Genomic DNA, 21,613 nt, shown 5'->3' with positions numbered 1-21,613 from the left:
GGGTGTAGCTCAGGGAACAGCAGGGGTTTGCTGCTTGCTGATCAGAAGAAATGGATGCAGCTCTACTTGCCTTCCGTAACCATTGGGGAATGTGAGGATGTAATGTTCGTCATGGTCTAAACACGAGACACAGCCTGTAGAGAGAAGGGATAGGAATTCTGATGACTAGTGTCACCTGGCCATAAGGTCTTGTCTGATTGATGGGATACTCCATTCAATTTAGGGAAAACCAATCTTGCACCCCACCGTTGCTTTCACCCCCAATACACATGCTTAAACGTTAATAATGACATCCAGTCTGGCTTTCTGGGGCCATTTCCTCTTACTTAGACAAGTGTCCAGCACACATAGGAATAACATAAAATTCTCCTATTAACAAGGAGTCCACCCAACGCCCAAAGACTTACCCTGCCCTATGTTGTGCACCCCAATTGACATGCCAAGGAATTTTGATTTGGTCCAGATATGAGCGTTGAATTGTATCTTCTTGTTAAAACACTCGGCATAAAAGGCTGAAACTACAGAAAATGTTTTAAATTAGTGCACTATGTAACTACACCCGCCTCTCCAACTCCCTTAACCTGGGGAAAGAACTAACTCCTTGGGGAAAATCCTTTACCCCTCAAAGAACTGCCTCAAATGAGGCCAGAAGGCACCTAACTCCTTTTATACCGTTCTCCCCAGTGCAAAAGGCCATTCAGAGCCATGTGGGCAGAAACTTCCCTGAACCATGAGGCTATGGCCAATCCTGGAGGCTTAAAATCAAAAGGTCTGTCTGTTGTTCTGGCAGTAAGCTTGTCCCTGTCCCAGCCCCAACCTGGGCCCATCAGTATTTCCATTGCAGTGAGCAAATAAGACACTGAGGAAATGTCACCCCTCCTGTATGTCAGGAATATACTGTGTAGAAACTATATTTCATATAAACTATATGAACTATAGAAACTATATGAAACTATATTTTATATAAATTATCTTAAAGTTGCTAAAGGTCTCTACAGCATAACTATTACATATAAGATGACTTCAGACACATTAAAGGTTTATTTTCCAAATCTCTTTTTTTTATACATACTTAACCAGTGAAGTTAAGTCTTTGGAACTTGTATAAGGAACAGGTATAAGGCACCCATCCTCACAGGATTGAGAAGACACAGGGAGCCATAAAACTGACAGTAGTGACCTTGCCTGTGGAGCTTTTCATGACCTTTCGACAGCACGGTTTGAAGTGGATGTTGCAGAGGAGCTCTGAAACTTACTGGGTGGATGATGGGAAACCTGCTCTGCCACGAATGTTACACTGTTTTTGGAAACCCCGGGAACTGGTCCTTCTGAAACTAGCTCCTGCAAGCAAACATAACAGGATTTTTCTTTTGATGTGAAAACACAAATGACACTGCAGAGAATCTAATAAGAAGTGTCTCTCCCTCCCCAAGGTAGTTACTGTTCCCCACTCTATACACTCAAGCACCTGACACATACTTCCAGTATGGCGCTGAATTACGCTACTGGAATTACTGTTTTGTGTCAGTCTCCCTAAGACATTCTTGAAGACAAAGGTCATGTGCCTGACTAAGGGCCAGCCTGGCACAGAGTGGGCATTTATTGTCTACCAATAAATAACAACAGACACACGACTGCCTCTGTCTTCAGAAAGGACTACATGTAGCTGTCACTTGGAAAGGGAAAGATGTGGAGAGTTATGTCTACTGAGAGACTATTCTGTGCTAGGCACTGTGGGCCAGGGGCTTTGTTCCCCATCCCCTGAGGCCTTTTACATTCATTTGAGTCTTCCCTGCTGTCATCTTCCTCAAACCAACCTCTAAATGCTTGGAGCCCTAGGGCTCAGGTCTGAGTTACCTACCACTCTTCCACAGCTATGCTGTATCCCTAGATGATTTCATCTCATCCCAGGGTTAAAGTCTCTGAAAGTCCCATCTCCATTCTAGATCCCCCTTGAACTCCAGACTCTCAAATTCTAACTCCCAATCTGAGAGCTTCACTTACATGTCTAATAGATCACTCATGCTTTATATTTCAAATGAGTTCTTGGTATTTCCACCCCTAATCCAACCTTTTCCTTTTTATTAAGTGGCACCAATAAACTGCTGAAGCCCACATGTAAAAATTCATCTCTGACTATCCTTTCCCTTACTCACCTAATCCATCTATCAGTTACAACTCCAAACTATAGCTTGACTCAACCATGTCTCCTCTGGAATAATGCTGAAGCCTCCTCAATGGTCTCCTTGTTTCTATTTTTGCCCCTTTCTAATTTACTTTTCATAAAATCATTAAATGATCTTTTCAAAACAAAAAATGAGATCCTGTAAGCCATAAAATTATCATTATGGCCCACAATGCCTGCATGATCTGGTTTCTAAAGGTTTATCCCCATCTCATGCCATTCCTTCCCCTTGCTCACTATATTCAAAATGTGCTGACCCGACAACACTGTTCTTCTTTGAGTGGTGAGCATCTTCTGATCATTACCTGTATCACTGTTATCTATCCCCAAATAAAATGAAATCTTGAACGAGTACACAACTTAAGATAATTAAAAACATCAGTACAGAACTCACTGTGTTCTCTTCGGTATCATTTGGTAACGTCCAGTGACACTGAAAGATCTCGCCCAAAATGGGGTTGTATGGCTTTTTGGCAACCGACCCTCTCCTTCCCGCATGAAAGGCTGAGAGGTACCATTTCACAACCTGAACCATTCGGTCTCTGGCATCCTTTTGGTCACTAATGCTGCAAGGGAGAAAGGCAAAATTTGTGTTCTGCTTTCTGACAGGATTCAAGCTGATGCAGGGAGCCCCCAGCAGGGTCCACCCTGAGACATGCCGAGAGGACCCAGGACCAGGAGTTACCTCAAAGTTTCTTTTTAAAACTGAGGTATAATAGACATGATTAAACACACTGGTCTTAAGTGTTTGGTTTGGTGACTCTGACAAATGTACATATCCATTTAATTAATCACTATCCAATCAAGATATAGAACATTTCCATTACCCCAAGGTCTCCTTATCCCCCCTTTCTAAGCGATCCCCACCCCTCACCTCGAGGCAAATATTTTCTGGTTTCTACTACCATAGGTTAGTTTCCTTATTCCAGAACTTCACGTAAATGCACTATTTAATTGCCAAATAGTTGGAGATTTTCTAGATGTATTTGTGTTACTCATTTCTAAGTTAATCTTTCACGGTCAGAAAATATACTCTGTATGGTTCCAATAATTTTAAATTTATTATGTCTTCCCAGTACATGATCTATCTTGATGAATGTTCCATGTGCACTTGAAAAGACTGTGTGTTAGAGAGACTGCTAGTGTCTAGAAGTCCAACTGGGTCATGCTGATCGATAATGCTGTTTGACTCTTTTATAGCCTTGCTGCTTTTCTTGGGTGTGACGAGGCGCATGCAGGGAGCTACCTGTTCGTTCAATTCCTGAGGAATTTCCAACCACAGTTGTGTACTTGTCTATTTCTCCCTTCAGTTTAGTCCATTTTTGCTGCATGTATTTTGAAGCTGTGTTATTAGGTACAGACATTTAGGATTCTTGTTTATTCTTGATAAACTGACTTTTTAAAAGAAATCATATGAAATGTCCCTATTTGTCTCCAGTAATATTTGTTTTAAAAAGTTGTCTTTGTCTGATACTAATACAGTGACACCAGCTTTGTTATGCTTAGTGTTTTACATGTCTTTATCCATCCTTCTACTTTTAAACAATCAGTGTCTTCATATTTAAAATCTCCTGCTTGAAAACAGCATACAGATGGACCTTGATTTCTTTATCCAGTCCGAAAATCACTCTTAAATGGAGTGCGTATGCTATTTATATTTAGTGTCATTACTGATAAAATTGGGTTTAACTCTACCATCTTAGTATTTGTTTTCTATTTGTCCCCTTTGTTACTTGTTCCATTATTTCTCCCTTCCTTTTTTGGAATTTAGTGTTTTTAGAATTCCATTAATCTTATCTATTGGCTTTTCAGCTATACTTATTGTATTTTTAAATGGTTCCTGTAAGGGACCTCAAAGTTTAAATTGTCACACATAAAAATTATCCTTAAATCTCAAATCTATTTCTAATGTAGAATACCTGTTACTTTACATCTTTACTTACACATTACCAATAAATGTTTATACAATTTATTTGTTCAATTACATATTAATTTAAACAGTGTCATATTAATTGAAATTCTTCCCTCTGGGAATTGGTTAAATGGTTCTCTTAAATCTTCATCAAGAAGGAAGCATGTCTATCAATGTTAGCCACTGTGCCCACCCACTGTGACATCTCAGTGATCTGCACCCGGCTTCGGTAAACTACAACCCAAAGCCAAGGAATACAATCAGAGAAGACAGATTAGAACATTCCTTAACAAAGAAAATTTTCCTGCTACCACTGAAAAGCAATGTGAAATCACCTCCTTGGAAATCAATGCCACATTTAGATGACGTCTGTCTTTTATACATATATCTAACATTGCAAGCTTTACATTTAAAGTTTATCAATCAGTCTGTAATCTGGAAACTAGACTGTAAGCTTCTCAAAGGCAAACCTTCTGGGCGGGGAGGGGGTCTGTGCACTTTCCCCTCTACTGGCTTTTTCTTCCTCCAGCTCACAGAAGTGTCTGGGAAACAATGGGTGCTTTAGAAAGGTTTGATGAACTCAGTTAACCGAACTTCATCAGGATGTGATATAAATAATTTAACAGTGAATACTAATCCCTGACCAAATAAGCTTACAGATTTGGTTTTGTAAATACTCGCTACCTATTAATGGGCTCTCAAGTTTTTTTAACGTGTTGGTTGCCAAACAACATCACCACCATATAGCCTAAGCAAACAGCCATAGAATATAAACAAAATATTCAATGCCGCTTTCCCCTAAAAGTGTTTAAAAGGCTGGGAATCCATCTACCCTACAAAGGCAGAAAGCTAATGAGTAAAATCTTTAACAGTAAGAAACTATTGTGTTTTATCAAATACCTCACAAACAGGTCCGGATGTGCAAAAAAGTCTGCATACATTTCTAAAAGAGATCTTCTTTCAAGAATAAATGTTGGAAGAACTACCTGAAAAACACACACATTTGACCCTTGAGGATCAAATTCCACTACACAGAAACGGATTGCTGTGCTGCTAAAAAAACAAAACCCGTTCAAGTCACAGAAACACCCACCAAGTACTGCCTAGGCATGCTTCTGATACCTACTCCCCAAACTGCTCTGATTCAGAAATGCCCAGGATCCTGTCCAGCGATGAAAAACAGATTTAGAGGTTTTGAGTGTTCAAATCACTTCCTCTGTGAACCTCCCTTTAGCTCCCTGGATCAGTGTGACAACAGCAACAAACTATTCTAGACAAGTTTTGGGAACCTACTACCTGCTGGGCATTACATACACGTTATCTTACGGAATTGTACAACAATTCTGTTGTGAAAAAATTATTATCCCTATTTCACAGGGGAGAAAAATGAAGCTCAAAGACAGTGAAAAGTTTTCCCTGTGCTGTTATTAATGTGGAATTCAAAACCGGGTCTGTATGACTTTGGGGGTGGTCTGTGCCCTTTCTTCTCTACTGATGCTTCTCTATCATCAATGGGTGCACTAGGAAATTTATTTACTTGTGAATCTGTGTCCTCAAATAACTGGCATGCTCCGAGAACGCAAGGACCACCTCTACTCACACTTGCACTCTCAGGTACGAGTACACAGGAAGAAATTTTTATATGAGCAACTGAAGGAATAAACAAAAGGATGACGAGAGTAAGGATGGGAATCAACAACTCTTTCCACCATGGGGCTGAACCCATAAAGGAAAATGCTGAGGGGCTGGGAACGTGGCAGAGGGGAAAGTAAGTAAAATTTAAAAAGCTGGAATATGGAAGAAGGAATGAGAAAGATTAGGAATAACCAATAAAAAAGAATTGCATTAGGGAATGGAAGAGTTTTAAAAATATGTATCAGATTATAAATTATTTATTAGGGAAGCAGAGCACCACGGTAAGCAAACATTCCTTTAAACTTTGTAATTACTGCATATCTACCATATTCAAGATCCTGTGTTAAATGCTATCATACAAAAGATGCTCAAATTAGCCTAGAAGTTCAGGAGAGGGAAGGATCACATTCTGTCTGGGGGACCAGAATGAGGGCAGAGCTGGGAAACAATTCATTAAGGTGGCACCAGACAAAAGCCTTAGAGAAATGTAAGGCTGTAATAAAAAAGAAGAGAAAACAGAAGAATAAGAAATGAAGCTGGGAGGGAAAAAAGGACATGGAGATAGGAAACTGGGTGTGACAAACTGACCAGTGGACCCATCTGGCTGGGTATGAAAAGAGTATATAAAGGGTGCTAATGGAACACAAACTTGGAAAGGGACACTCCTGCTGGAACATTTAGAATATTTATTATCAGACTCCAGAGTTTAAATTTTAAGTAAACATTTTCCTCCCACAGAGCATGTATTGTCCATATCTAAATTTGGTTAGATTGGTAGGTAAGCTTATGTATTCACTCAGTGCAACTTCCTACCACTCTTAGAGAACACAGAAATTATAAATCAAGCACGAATGCTGAAGAACAAAACGGGTAAATACCTTTAGCATATAAATAGCTCTTACAAGTCAACAAGAAAGATTACTACTGCTACTAGAAAAAAGAACAAAAGAACTGAACAGGCAATTCAAAAACAGAAGAAATGGCCAAAAACCATAAAACTAGATCTGATGTGTAATCAAAGGAAAAAAACCTTATTTCTCATTTAAAATTTTTAAAAAAGAACTGATTTTAGAGAGAGAGGAAGGGGGAGAAAGGGAGAGAAGGAGAGAGGGAGAACTCTGATTCAGTTTAGGTTGAGGCTATAGGTTGCCATGAGCCCTCCTTGACTTCAAGGAGTAAATGTGGATTAATCTAAACCAATCATTTAACCTCCCCTGCCAGTGATTTGTTTAGTTACAGACACATCCCTAGCTCTGGTCAATGAGATTCAACTGGAAGTCTGATGGGCCACCTCTGGAAAAGAACATTTTTCCTTGTAACAACAGCAACAACAAAATCCATGAACAGAAATTACTTTCTGCCTCTTGACACATTTGTATAAAGGTGTGATGATTGGAAGTGTGGCAGCCATTCTGCAATGATGAGGAGACAAGCCTCAGTGTAAAAGTCAATACGCTAACGATGGCAGAGCAGAGACTGAAGGAGTGTAGGTCCTTTCCTATGTTGTTGGCCCACTGATTCAATCAATTCCGGAACTCCCCTGCTTCTGGACTTCTCGTTATATAAGATAATAAACCTAGTATCCTTTAGGTGGTTCTTTCATAATTATACACCAAAACCAACCGAGGTAGAAGATGTTGAAAAAAATATGTCGATATCTAAAATCAGGTTATAACTTTAAAATTTTAAGTGACAATTCTGTTCTAGCAATTATGCAATCTAATGAACACTGAAAAAAGTCCTGGGGCAAACTCCTGCAATTATTTTCTTATCTAGAACATTCCTGGCAAGTATGTTGGGTTCCACAATTTAATGCTATCCCTGTGTTTCTGTTTTCATTTAGATTTGGGGTAAAAGGTTTTATTATACACTCTTATTAGACAGTATTATGAATTATTTTTTTTCTTAATTACCCTCTAAATCCAAAATCAAAATGAAGCTCACCACTGGCAAAGGCTTTAGTTTGACTTGTTTATAACAAAAGCAAGAATCCTAAATTTTATTAACTTTCTAAAGATGGTAGAATAACTTCTTAACCAATATTTAAGCTACTGTAGCTCAAGTCTTTAAGACAAGAGGCAGCCGTGGAAAGATTACAGATTTTAAAATCACAGACCAGATCAGAATCTCACTTCTGCCACTTAGTAGGATTAAGCCAAGTTACTTAACCTCCATGAGTTTTAGTTTCCTTATCTATAGAATGAATTAACAATAACACCTACTTCGTAGTGCTCTGGTGAGAATTAAGTGAAAGGATGAGGCTTCTAGCACAGTGGCGAAGATATACAAAGCTCCCTATACACCCGTCTCTAAACCTCTAGGGCACTCTGTTTAGAGCACCAAGCTTAAATTCAAGTTTAAATCCAGGCAATAGTTGTATGGCTGAATGTGTATCATATAATTTTCCTTACAACTCTGTGACGTTCTAATAGTTACAACTCTGTGAAGTCATTGTGTGTCCATTTTGCATGTGTAATCAAAGGAAAAAAACCTTATTTCTCATTTTAAATTTTTAAAAAAGAATTGATTTTAGAGCGAGAGGAAGGGGGAGAGGGAAAGAAGAAGAGAGGGAGCTGCTCATTTTGATTTTGTGGACACTATATTGATTTAGTTTTGTCCAAACCACTAACGAAGCCCAATACTACTCCTTGTTTGCACACAATAAAATCCAAATTGTAATTCATCCATACTATCTCCATGAAATTATTCTAGCTTTACTTATTTCATTCATTTATAAAAATTTTCAGTTTACTCAGATACATATATATTAGATCACAACAAAAGTATAAGCAGAAGTTATGTTATTGTATTATATTTGCAGGCACACTCACAATACAATCACTAAGAATCCACACATACATGTTAAGACTTAAAGCAAATACCAAATTTGATTCTTACCTTAGTAAGATCCATTCCAAGCCTAACCTGTGACAAGAGATGCATGATAACGCTCTTGTGTTCTTCCACTGACCCTGCCTCCCCTTCTTCATCTCTATCATCATAGGAATCGAAAAGGTCTGAAATAAAACAGATCTTCTTAGATTGGTGTTAAACTGGGCCAATCTGTGCTGCTACCAGTATTTCAATTTCCCCCCCCAAACAAATGTTTTTAAGGAAAACAAAAGTTAATTCTCAAAGGTCACTTACCAGCATCACTTGTTCCATTGGACATGGAAGAATTAAGTGATTCTGTGGTATCTGGACGCTTTAGACTATTTCCTGAGCTGCTGTGGGTCAAGACTGAAGCAGATCCAGAGGAACTAAAAAAATAATAATCACCTCTAATCACCTTCTTAAAGCTTTTTAAGAAAGCAATCTAGAATCACAGTAAGACAAACTACAAAGCTACTTGAAAACTAATATACTCAGCTGACAAATTAGACTCTTAGAGTGAGCTGGTTATATATACGCTTTCCAACTCTCTCCCTGCTGCTCTCATTCTGAGACTGCAGTCAGATGGCCAGGTGTCTTGTCTTATGCTTTTTGCATTGACCAAAATTGACCTGTGCTCAACCAAGCCAGGTTGAAAGGTCACCAAAAATTAGTTTTGCTTCTTTGTCTAAGTTTAAAACTGGAGTTCATTTTCTGGTTTTGGTACTTTGTACAAATGTAGGTATGACATAATTCTTGGCAACAATTTCCAGAACCTCAAAAATGTCAAGTCTATTACTTAGTCTCAGAAAGATGTCTTGTCTATATATTTGAGATCCTTTGATAAAAGTCCACATTGATATTAACATTTTCCCCAAAACAGTATTTGAAATTACAAAATAAAAAAGCATACTATTTTTTACAAGTAAATTTATGGTAGCTGGTATTACAAACTGGTTAACAGGGTCTAAAAGTACTTCCCTTATTATACTACTATACCTGTGAATGTACCATACCCAGGATTTGTATTTGCATGTTAATAAAAGAATAACCAAAGGCAGAGTTTACTTATTAAGTATAAAAATAGAAACCAAATTTCTCACACTGCAGATATAACTTATAAAATGGTACACACATATAACCAGTATTTTATTACAAAATTGTAGGTGTGAAACATATGTAGTCTAACTTAAACATAATTTACTCTGATTACTTACCGACTTTTGATTTTTTTATTTAATAAAAAACTATATTTTTTAGAGCAGTTTTAAATTCACAGCAAAACTGAGTAGAAAGTACAGAATTCCCATATGCTCGACCTCCCCCACTATCAACATCACACACTGGAGTGGTATATTTGTACCAACTGATGAACCTAAACTGAAGCATCCTCACTCACAGTCCACGGTTTACGTCAGGGCTCACTCTTGGTGCTGTACATTCTATGGATTTCGACAATGTATAATGACAAATTTCCACCACTGTAGTACTGTAAAGTTTCTCTACCATAAAAATCATCTGTTCTTTGCCTATTATCAGAACATATGTATTCTAATTTAAACATAGTGTGTCCTGATTACTTACCTTCTTTTAATCTAGTTTTCAAATATCCTTAGCTAACCAAATATTGCTTATTTGATAATTTAGTAGTATTCATCACAAGGTACTGTAACTAATGTCTACCTCACCAGGTCTGAGAGCCAATGGAAAATGAGTAAAAACATAGGTAAGAGAAATCAAATTATCATTAAATAAAAGAGTTGCATGAAAATTACCTCCAAAATGTTTTGTGGCCCTTTGATACATCATCAAAATAGAGTCAATCTTTTAAATCAGTTGATTTAAAAACCCTGAACCCTTTAAAACATTTATCTTATTTTAGATGCATTTCCAAAGGTCAGATCTATTTATTCTGTGCTTTTCCTCCTTACTCAGATTAGAAACCATGCCTGAGCCAAGTGAAATGCTCAATAAAGGTCAAAATGGAAAAAATGGGATAAATCCTCATTTGCCCATTTCTTGTTCAGGACAAAAGATTTAAAGAATATAGTTAAAAACCAATACCTTAACAAAAGTTATATGCATACAGAAAAGATGTATCTTTAATGGGCTAACTTGTACAGAATTTAATCACAAGATAGTAAATAAACTAGACCAAAAAATTTAAAGCTCTGAACTTAATTGTAATTACAAGAGAATCCATAACAACCCTACAAGTTAGACATGATTATTCTCATCATATACAGATGCTCAGAGGGTCAATGACCAGCCTGAAGTTACACAGCTGATAAGTAGTAGAGCCATTTCAAATGCATGTCTGGCTTCAAAGCACAAGTTCTTTCCAACACGCCCTGTCATCTGGTTTATAAATGTATAAAACCATGCTGGTCAATAACATAGTTCACACAGAAGGTATCATTACTACAGGTCTTTAAAAACTGAGCAGTGAAAGGATTCAAGCTTTCAGGGAGGGAGGGATATAAAGGGAGGGAAAAAGAGAGAGGGAGGGGGCGGAGAGGGAGGGAAGCAGAAAGGGAAGGGAGTGAGCCCGAGAGCACTGCTCAGTGCCTACAGAGGACAGGTAAAGAACATAAATACAGTTGACCCTTGAACAACACAGGGAGGGGTGTTAAGGGTGCCCACCACCTGTGCAGAAGAAAATCTGCATTGTCAGTCCTCTGCATATTGAAAATACTATGTGAACAGGGTAAGGGTAGAAGACAACACTGATCTGGAGCGAGGGGTGACTCTACAGACATGCTTATTACTGGTACAATAGGTAATAAGCATTTTTAAAATTTCTATTTCATAAAAATTTCAGGAAAACTGGGGCTGCGAAGCTGGGACCAAAGATTGGCTATCAGTGATGATTATAAGGAAGCTTTAACTGAATACAGTTATACATGTTTCTAGAGCAGCGATTTTCAACTTTTTTCATCTCATGCCACACAGAAATTACTAAAAATCTGCGGCACACCAAAAAACATTTTTGCAAATCTGATTTTTAAAAAAGGTATAATTTTGATTCATTTATCCTGGACAGCTATTGTTGTGTTGGTTGCTGTCATTTTTCCGACAGTCTAAGGGAAAAGAGGTCAGCATCCCAGACTAAATAGTCAGGTATTGCATGTTTTAAAAATTCTTGCAGTGCACTGCTGAAAATCAACTTTTCTAGAGGACAGACGAATCCACTTTGATACTCGATTGTATGTTTGTTTAGAATAACAGCTAATGTTCGGTGTTAATTCTGTTTAAATGAAACAATGATTGAACATTTCAAAACTCGACAAACTTTACTTTGAGAGTTTTGCCCAAATCCTTATTTTCTTTTAATCCCACTATCATAAGAAATACCTTAAAAAGTTAAAGTGAAATTTTTACTGGCAAACTACTAATGGTTTCTCCTTAGTTTATTTCTAGACATACATTAAATGGACATGCTACACCGAAGCCTTCCTGCTAAACAGGCCTTTCTGAGCTGTAGGTTCAAACTTCTTTCCCTTAACTGAAGTGTGCTGCCTTAAAAGCACGTGGTCACACAGATCACATATACTTCACTTTTTCCACATTTAAAAGCTGAATTTGATCCACTAAGTCAGAAAACTTTCTGAACCAATATAGTCATGAAATGATGAAATTATTATGAAATTATATATGAAGAGTGTATTTTCCAGTTCATATGGACACTTAAGAGTACTCGAGTCCTACATAATATTTCTTATTTTAAAAAAAACCCTTCCACTGGACCATTTGTCATAATTCTTGTTGTTCTAGCTTTTGCCCCAATAATACTAAGATTTGTAACAGTTTGTCTCCAGCAGGTTACAAGCCCTACTCGCATTCAAGGAATACCATGTCCTTCAGTGCCCAGGCCTCTGACAGAGAGCAAGGGTCTCTTGGTCTGAAGGAAAACTTTGCCCTCTGCAGCAGGAAGCAGCTACAGAAGAGACCCCAACAGTACCAATTCCTGAGAAAGCAGGAGTGTTGGTTCAACAACTAAGCCAGCTATATCTACAACAAACACAGTAACATTCAAGCAAATAAATGTTAATTTGCTTTCTGTAACAGCTACCATTAATTGAGTGCTTGTCACATTCGAAGAACGATATTAAGCACTTGACAGACATTGTCATTTAAATGTTCACAATGACCCCTTGAAGTTGAAACTATTATTATACTCATTTTACAAATGAGGAAGTGGAGGATTACATTGGTTAAATAACATGATCAAGATCACACAACTTTGAGGCAAAACATTTAAAACCTGTTCTTTCTCAGATTCCAGAATCCAAAGTCTTAACCCAGCAATCCATGCATCAGTAGGACTAGGAAGTATTTTGCTTATTGGCTATCATGTAAATGACTCTACATGTAGAAGACTTTTCTGTATAATAGTATGTTATCTGGCTTTGATTCGATGGTATAAAATAGGTCAAATATTTTCTAATAAGGGGAAATCCATTATCAGTATCTGTCAAAAATCTGCCTGCTTAGTATCTCTGGAATCCACACACTTTCCTCTGTTGCCTTGCTATTACCTTGGCTCAGGCTGACAACATTTCTCAACTGAATACCCAGTTTTGGCTGTCTCCCTGTTATGCAGCCCCAGTGCATTCAATTCTATTCTAGTTCAGCAAATGTGTTTTTCTAAAATGCAGACCTGACCAGCAACTTCCATCACTCGTGAGAAAATGTTCAAAACTGGTAAAAGGCTTTGCCAACCTCTTATGTTATCTTTTTTTAACCATTCCCCACAACTTATGCTATAGCCACAGTCACTCAAACTCCCCTTGACTCCAGACCTTTCTTGACAGGGTTCTATCTCCATGAGAACATTTCCATTTCCCTCTCCTCTCACCCCATGTCCCTTCCCTCATTCATCCACATCAAACCTTAGGATCCCACCCCCTCCCCTCCTCTGCGAATCCTTCCCTGACTTCTCAGGACTTCAAAATGCTCCCATGGCTTTCTGTGCTTATTATTACCATAGCATGTATACCATTAGATTATAAATGTCTATTTCTTCCCCAAAAAGATTTTACGTTCCCAGAGGGCAGAGACTGGGTCTTTTCCACCTCTGTATCATCCCTCCACCTACTATAGTTCTCCACGTTAATACAAAAACAAGAACAGTCAAACCCTGGTTCTCAAACATCTCCCATCTCCAACAATTGAATTCTTGACCAAGTTGTTCACAGGAAAAAATGTCTCGGTTGTCGACTTCGGTGTTTGACCTGACAGCCCTTTCACGCTGATATCTCAGCATGACAAAATGAGTCTCTCAGGCAACAAACAAAGGATTGAATGCTTTTGTTGTTGGCAATATTGACTATTAGCATAATTTTAAAACATAAAGAGACCATCAAGAGTGCTAATGTTGCTAAGGGTGTGAAAAGTGCTCATGAAACAAGAATCAAGAATCACAGGCAATTTGAAGAGGTAGAAAAACTTGTTGATTTGGATAAACGAATAGCAGTTAGCCAATGATAGCATTCAGAAGCAGTGATATATGAAAAATTCATTTAAGGCTAGTAGGAGGCGGTTTGATAAATTTAAGAAGTGTTTGTTCATAGATTAAACAGTACATTAGACATGTACTATATTTAAGAAAGGTTGCCCGGCCGGGTGTGGCTCAGTGGTTAAGCGTCGACCTAGGATCCAGGCAATCAGGGTTCGATTCCCCGTCAGGGCACATGCCCGGGTTGCGGGCTGCAGCCGATCAATGACTCTCTTATCATTGATGTTTCTATCTCTCTCTCTCCCTCTCCCTTCCTCTCTCTGAAATCAATAAAGATATATTAAAAAAAAGAAAAAAAAGAAAAAAGAAAGAAAGGTTAAAACGGAATCATTTGTGGGTCTGGAACGGATTAATTCAATTTACATTGTTTCTAATAGGAAAAAAAATGATTCAGTTTTCAAAAAAACGCTTCTCAAACAGCCTTCCAGAATGAATTAAGTTCAAGATCCCAGATGTCACTGTAATAGTAACCTCATTTGTATAATACATCCTAGCTTACTCACTCTCATTTGACCCTTTCCGAATGTTGGTGCTATAGAAATAACACTCAGAGTTCCAGGAACAATACTGACATATTACTATAGCTGATGCTAGTTTATTCCATTTGAATTAAGTCAGGAGTAAAATCAACATTCTCACAGAACTGGCTTTGCTCAATAAATCAATTAAAAACTGTCTATTTTACTTTTTCCAAATAATAACATATAAGGGACTCCATCATTAATACCAGTCTCTAAATGAAATTACATTTTTAAAAATGAGAGTAGTTGTTTAAATACCTACTTAGTTCATCTACTTACTCTATTAAGCGCTTTGGAGATGAGCCACTTTGATGAAATTCATCAGCATCATAGAATTCATCTTCACTGCTAGAATAAGAGAACTCCGGGACCGTATTTGGAGACAAGTTGACATGGCTTGGAGAAGTTAGACTGCTACTAGGTGGTGAATGCCCACTGCCTAGAAAGTTGAAAAGTTTTTAGTTAGGGGACAAAGTTGTTAATAAAGGAGAAAAACTTAGGAAGATGTGCTCAAAGCAGATCTTTCTAAAATTAAGAGACAGTTTAGTTAAGTTGGCAGAAGTCCTTTCTTACACTATTTGTAAAGAAAATTATTTAATTAGACCAAAAAAAAGGGCAAATCATTATAGAATGGGACATAGTCTTTTTTCTTCTTTTTAAAAAAATCCTTGCCCAAGGATATGTTTTTATTGATTTTAGAGAGAGAGGAAGGGAGAGAGAAAAAACACACATCAATGTGAGAGAGAAACATTGATCAGTTGCCTCCCATACACGCCCCAACTGGGAATCAAATTTGCAGCCTAGGGATGTGCCCTCACCGGTAATCGAACCCACAACCTTTTGGTGTTCCAACCAATGGAACCACCAAGCCAGGCAGGACATAGTCTTTTAAATAAACGGGGGGGAAAATGCTATGTCCCCATTCTATAATTATCTTTAATATTAGGAAGGGAATCTTCTGATTATAATTCCAGCATGTGAGTTCTGGTATTGGAAGTCCCATAATAAATACACAGCACCAAAGGGAAGTCAGGACTCTTATTTTATACAGTAGATCCAGATACCTAAAAAAAATGGAGCACTGAGCCAACAGGAATGCAAAATGCAAAGAATATTAAAGACCACATGAGTATTTTGAAAAGTATTTAGGATATCACATTTTACTCAATGTTCTGGAAGTCACATGAAAACAGGAAAAGCTCTGCACAAAGCCCTGGGGCACTCACCATCCAAACTCCTCACCTCTTTTCCACCAAAGTCTAAGTTGGGTACCTGAGGCTCAGGGGGAGAGAAAAACAGGGCTACTATGGGAAGAATGTGGAAAAGGAAAAGACTGGGAGGAACATCTTTCTATTCCTCACAATCAAACGAAGGAACTGGAAATTAACAGAGATCAAAACAAAGAAGACTACCGTCTAATCTTTGTGCTGATCATCTGGTTCACTGTCTAGTAATAAACATAAAAGTATCAATCAGAACAATGAAGTACAGAGACCAATTAAACAGTGTTTGCTGAGCACCTAAAGGCTATCAGGCAATTTATGCAGAACTGCTGGAGATGCCTGGTAAAGATTAAACTGATGGCCATCTAAAAGCCAAGGCCACAGTTCAAAAAAAAATTAAGAAGAGCAGCAATAAAAATGAATCCAGAGCCACATATGGATTTTTAGTCCATTCCTGTGTCTATGGTTCAATAATTAAAAGAAAGAGCACATCCACCTGCCACTTTAGTTGCCATGTTTACAAAGATATTTCAAAACCTACCACAAAAAGTCTGCCACCTAAAAAAGATAGTAATATTTACTGTGGAAATTCCAGATAGTTCATTTTAGAAAATCTTTAAATTCTCTCCCTTCACCCCCCAACAGCAGCAATAAAATGAGAAACTTTATCTTATAGAAAGGGGGAAAAAAGACCAGGAATTACAAATTATTAAAATGCAAATACTCCAGGTAATCCCACAACTGCAAATGTGTCCAAGAAGAAAATGAGCTTAAATGGGAACTGTGAACAAAAGAACTGAATTTTCCTTATGAAAGAAAAGGATATTATTTGTTTTCTCAATTGTTCCATTATTTCTTTTTTGTATTAGTGAGAAAGGTAAGAGAAAGAAAGATGGAAAAAAAATGAAGAAATTAGGCTGAAAATAAAAAAGACATAAATTAGATACTAATTTAATTTTTAAAATTTCTTTAAATCCACCTACTCTAAGCTGTTATATTTTTGGAATATTTTCTTATGAAATAATTTATTCTAAATTATTATCATTTATAACTAATTAATTATCCTAAAGTAAATATACATGAGGAAGAGCACTCACTTTTTCAGTTTGTAACCAGTTTATATACCTCCAAAAAAGCAAATTTTGGCTGTAGTTTCAACACTCTGACATAATCAATAAAATTAAACACAGGTATTATGGTTTTGTTGTGTTTTTTTTAAAATATATCTTTATTGACTTACAAGAGAGGGAGGGAGAGGAGAGAGAGACAGATAGAAATATCAATGATGAGAGAGTCATTGATAGGCTGCCTCCTGCACGCCCCTCACTGGGGATCGAGCCCGCAACCCGGGCATGTGCCCTGACCAGGAATCAAACCTCGATCTCCTGGATCCTAGGTCAATGCTCAACCACTGAGCTACGCCCGGCTGGACCACAGGTACTGTTTTTAAAATGAACAAGAGGTTGCCCTGGCTGGTGGCTCAGCTGGCTGGAATGCTGTCACATACGCCAAAAGGTTTCAGGTTTAATTTTAGGTCAGGGCACATACCTACGTTGCAGGTTTAATCCTGTTGGGGTGCATATGGGAGGCAACGGATCGATGTTTCTCTCTCTCCCTCATCAATAAACATATCCTTGGGTGAGGATTAAAGAAAAAAAAAAGTGAGTAAGAGTTTGACACAGGTAATGAAATACAGAAAAAAAGTCAGGTAAAACATTTCAACCTCATTATTAAAATTGTTTATTAGTATTTTCCCAAGAGCTTCAAATAAGAAATCTATTGTTGAGTTCTTTCTTCCAAAATTCAAAAGACATGCTATTAAATATTAAAGACCAAAGTAATAGCATCAGCACATTTACTAATTCAAATTTCAAAATAGGCTAAAATCACAAAATGGGCTAAAATAATTTCATTTTTACACAGTGAAAGTGTTGCCCAGGAAAGAAACCTGTGGAGCAACTGCAGGAGCTTATCTCCAATCTCAAGAGTGGTTTTGGTTTTGGTCTCCAGGTGTAACAGGGACAAAAGTACTAAGTGATTCCTTGAGTATGACTTACAGGTAACTCAATACTTATCAATCTCATTTTAAAACAAGGAATAAATCTAATACTAACATTGATAGCATCCCTGTAAATCAGAGAAAAAAATAAAGACCATAAGTCTAAATGAACTAAGAAAATGCAAACTAAAATTAAGTATCCCTTTTTGTCTATAAAATTGGTAAAAATATAAACGACTGATAAATCTATCCTAAAAAAATACATACATATGTAAACATAAGAAATGTCCAAACCTACAGAGAATTTTTTATGAGTTTATTTGAGCCTCACTGACAACTGCCAGGAAGCAAAATCTCAAGGGATTGAGAAAATGTTCCAGAGAATGGCAGTTTTGCAGCTTATTTTATACATCAGAATCAAAGGAGAAGACATAGGAGGGTTATATGAAATCCACTGGTGGTAGATTATAGAGGCCGTAGAAAGCAAAGTGGGAAAATCGCTGAGATTCAATAAAAAGTAAAATGGAGAGGCACTTCTTTTACACTAGTGGATACAAGACAGCTAATAATTAACATTTACAGCACACTGAAACAGTGTTGCGCGAACAAGACAACAATGAGTTCTGTGGTGTCTGCTCTGCTGTGGTGGATGTACCATGGGGTCCAGAAAAAGGAGATTACTTTGACATGCCAAGGGTATGTTATGTTAGATGCTAAAAGACAATGACAGGCCATTTAATACTTAAGGTAGAGACTGACCTTCGTCAAGAAGCTACAGATCTAGGATGTGATTACCTGCCATGACTTGCTTCTAGTTAGCAATTTTTATGTTGAGACCATCCCATGTGGTTATTCTTGGTCTCTGAGTTTGTAAGGCCACCATGCAGGCCTCCCCAGAGCTTGTAAGAGTTAGTATGTACCCCTTTTTTGGCCACTCATGCTAAAAGTTGCTGTACAAGGACATTTCACTTAAACTTTGCTAATAACAGGAAAAGACTGGAAACAACCTACATGCCTATCAGTAGAAAAACAGGTAATACCTATTTAGGCAGCTGTAAAAGAATGTTAGACCTAACTGTATGAACACAGAAAGCTCTCTAAATGCTCTGTTAAATGAAAAGGGAAAGTCACAGAAACACAAGATCTCATTCAGGTTCAAAGAAAAACAATAAAAATACACACATAGGTATGCGTGTACATACATGTACACAAATGACATAGGAAAGTGTAAAGATTTTCAGCTTTTGTTCTCTGTACATCCATATTTTCTGATTCCTAAGAAAGTATATGTGTTTAACTTGAGGAAATGTTTTAAAAAGTCAATCTTCAAAATTAACCATACGGTAAACAAAAGAACAAAATCCTGTAATATTCTATTTTATTTAAATTAAAATATCTGGTTCAATCACAAAGGTAATCACATAATGTATGGAACTGTAATAGCAAAAATATGGTATCTCCAACAGAAAGATACAACACATTTCTTTAACCTTTTCTCTATCAGTAATCAAATATAAATTGTAAATGTAAATGGGGAGTTATAAGAAGTAAAGGAATTATATAAATCTGTACCTGTACTATTTGGTGTTGGAGTCTGATGATGTCCCAAGGTAGTTAATACAGGTCCAACTGGTAGGGAAGATGGACGCTGCTCTGACTTACACAACTGAGCAGGTTCTAGATTTGAACATGGGAAATAAGTTAGAGAAATAGTCCAAACATAACTCTTAAGTGGAATTGTGTGGGATTCAAAAGCCTAAAGATCAGTAACTTCTAAAACTATATTCCACTAAGTCAAGTTCCATGCTACTCCTTTTCTCTGACATCCCATCCCCTTTAAACTCAAGATATGAGGCAGGATATCAAGAGACCGGTCATGGTAGGCCAGCACCTCAGTACAACTGCTCTGTAAAACTACCAGACACTTCTGATGATAAATTGTTTCCAAACATCAAATCACATAACATCTGAAATGGGGTACAGTATCTCCTCTTTAGTCCATGAGAGATGTTAGCTCATTCTCTTAAGGACAATTAGAAACAGTCACAAAAGGATTTCACATACTTGCAAGTATTTTTAAAAAGACTTTTCTTTTTTCCAGTACAATTTCTGACTGAACTATGTCATCGAGAACATAGTTATGTTGGATGCAACAAAAAAGTAAAAGGAATCATTGTAGTTGCGTGTTGGCCCTAAGCCCTCCTCTGCCAGTTTTTAAAAAATACTACTTATTACTCTATACTTCAAAATACACAAGTTAGTTAATTAGTAGACATCACAAATTTCATTCTTCCCTTTCTCATTATCTTAAAGGCCACTATGAAGAAACCATTTGTATTGTTCAAAGCTATAAAAAATATCCCAAAATAGAATATTCCTGGATTGCCTTCAAGGTATATTGTTTTCCTTGGCAGCCATAAATCCTGAGTCATAGGATTCTATCCAATCAGCTAATCCAGGTCTTAGTAACCTTGTTTGTTTTCCATTTCACTTTGAAAACCAAAAGCCCTTTCACTGTATTTAAAAAGCCCCAATATTAAAAATACTACCATCTTTTTCTAGTTCATTTTCAGCTGTATGTTTTTATTTTTCCTTACTAAAAAAAAAAGAAAGAGCCCTCCAAGATTACTAAGACAAATTATGTTTTTTTCTCAGCAATGAATCTGTGAAATATTTTTCCAAAATACTATACCTGGAGGTAAGACAGTCTGGGAAGGCATTGTGTTGATCACAGGTTCCAAGGGACTAGGTTGATATATTGCATCTACAGGATTAATAGTACTCTGAGATAAAGAAACACATTAGTTATTTTAATTAAATGCCCTTCCAGCGCTGACCCTCCCAAATGTATGAAATTGCTCACATTTCTGAGAGCAAAGTCCTGAGGGTAGATATAGATACGCTGATGAAAATACGAAGAGGAAATGAAACAGCTTTTCTATACAGAAGTCTAAGTTTCTGATTATTATTATTATTTTTAAAAAAGCATAGTAAGGAGGGAAAATGAACAAGTCTCTGTCATATAGGAAGGTAAAGCTAAATGGAAAAACTTGGAAAGAGTTATACAATGGCGTGGCAAGATTTCAGGAAGCCAAAACATTAACCTCAATTCATTTCAGTGCTTCTCAAATTTTTAATTCACCACAAATATTGTTTCTCTATCGAAGACAGAGAAATGCTCTCTTGCTTTGGTGTTAATAAATATTATACCTACAACTAGCTAACGTACCTGAACCAGAAGGATCTTATCTTTCCATACCATACTACTGTCACCTTCCATCACTGCCTACTGCACACTACAGGCATCATCTAGTTTTACAATCACTAAAGGCAAAGAGATGTATCTTCTATTAAAAATGGGGGAGGGGTGTAGGAAAAAAAGGCTTTTTTTTTTTTTTTTTTTAGGATTTGAAAAACATAAACATGTAGTTACAATTTTGGAGGAAAAAAAGTTTAGGTTTCTCTGATTCCAAGCCAAGAAATTATTCTGCCAGTATGATGTCATTTTAAAAACAAGACTCCATAGCTTACTGATGCATTTTTATATGAAGGATTTCAAACAAAAGTCTCTGCCAGAGTAAAGTTTAGATCTACCACTTAGAAAAGGCTATAATAGACAAAACTCAAGAAATAAAAAATTCTTTAGCTTTTCTTGATTTGGAAAACTAAACTTCAAATATCTATTAGGTAGCACTTATAACAGAAAATAATGAAATTAGAAGAGAAATGCTTTGATGATAAATGAGCCC

At 37.0% G+C, this 21,613-nt stretch overlaps 1 protein-coding gene across 4 annotated transcripts in view; it reads right to left on the bottom strand.

The window, feature by feature from the left end:
• The window catches only part of OSBPL9 (oxysterol binding protein like 9), a 102,154-nt gene that overhangs the window by 6,862 nt on the left and 73,679 nt on the right, over positions 1–21,613 (bottom strand). For all 4 annotated transcript variants that reach the window (XM_087820426.1, XM_087820427.1, XM_087820429.1 and 1 more), the window contains 10 exons: positions 20,557–20,647; positions 19,437–19,541; positions 14,922–15,081; positions 8,880–8,992; positions 8,631–8,749; positions 4,998–5,083; positions 2,580–2,751; positions 1,257–1,341; positions 408–518; positions 71–134 (listed from right to left, as the gene is read on the bottom strand). In XM_087820426.1, coding sequence (XP_087676552.1) covers positions 71–134; positions 408–518; positions 1,257–1,341; positions 2,580–2,751; positions 4,998–5,083; positions 8,631–8,749; positions 8,880–8,992; positions 14,922–15,081; positions 19,437–19,541; positions 20,557–20,647 — 1,106 coding nt within the window. The remainder of the gene's footprint in view (positions 1–70; positions 135–407; positions 519–1,256; positions 1,342–2,579; positions 2,752–4,997; positions 5,084–8,630; positions 8,750–8,879; positions 8,993–14,921; positions 15,082–19,436; positions 19,542–20,556; positions 20,648–21,613) is intronic.

Source organism: Miniopterus natalensis, chromosome 9 (genome assembly GCF_054644295.1).
Source record: "Miniopterus natalensis isolate mMinNat1 chromosome 9, mMinNat1.hap1, whole genome shotgun sequence".
NCBI classification, from domain to species: Eukaryota; Metazoa; Chordata; class Mammalia; order Chiroptera; family Miniopteridae; genus Miniopterus; species Miniopterus natalensis.
This window is presented reverse-complemented; position numbering and strand designations above follow the sequence as displayed.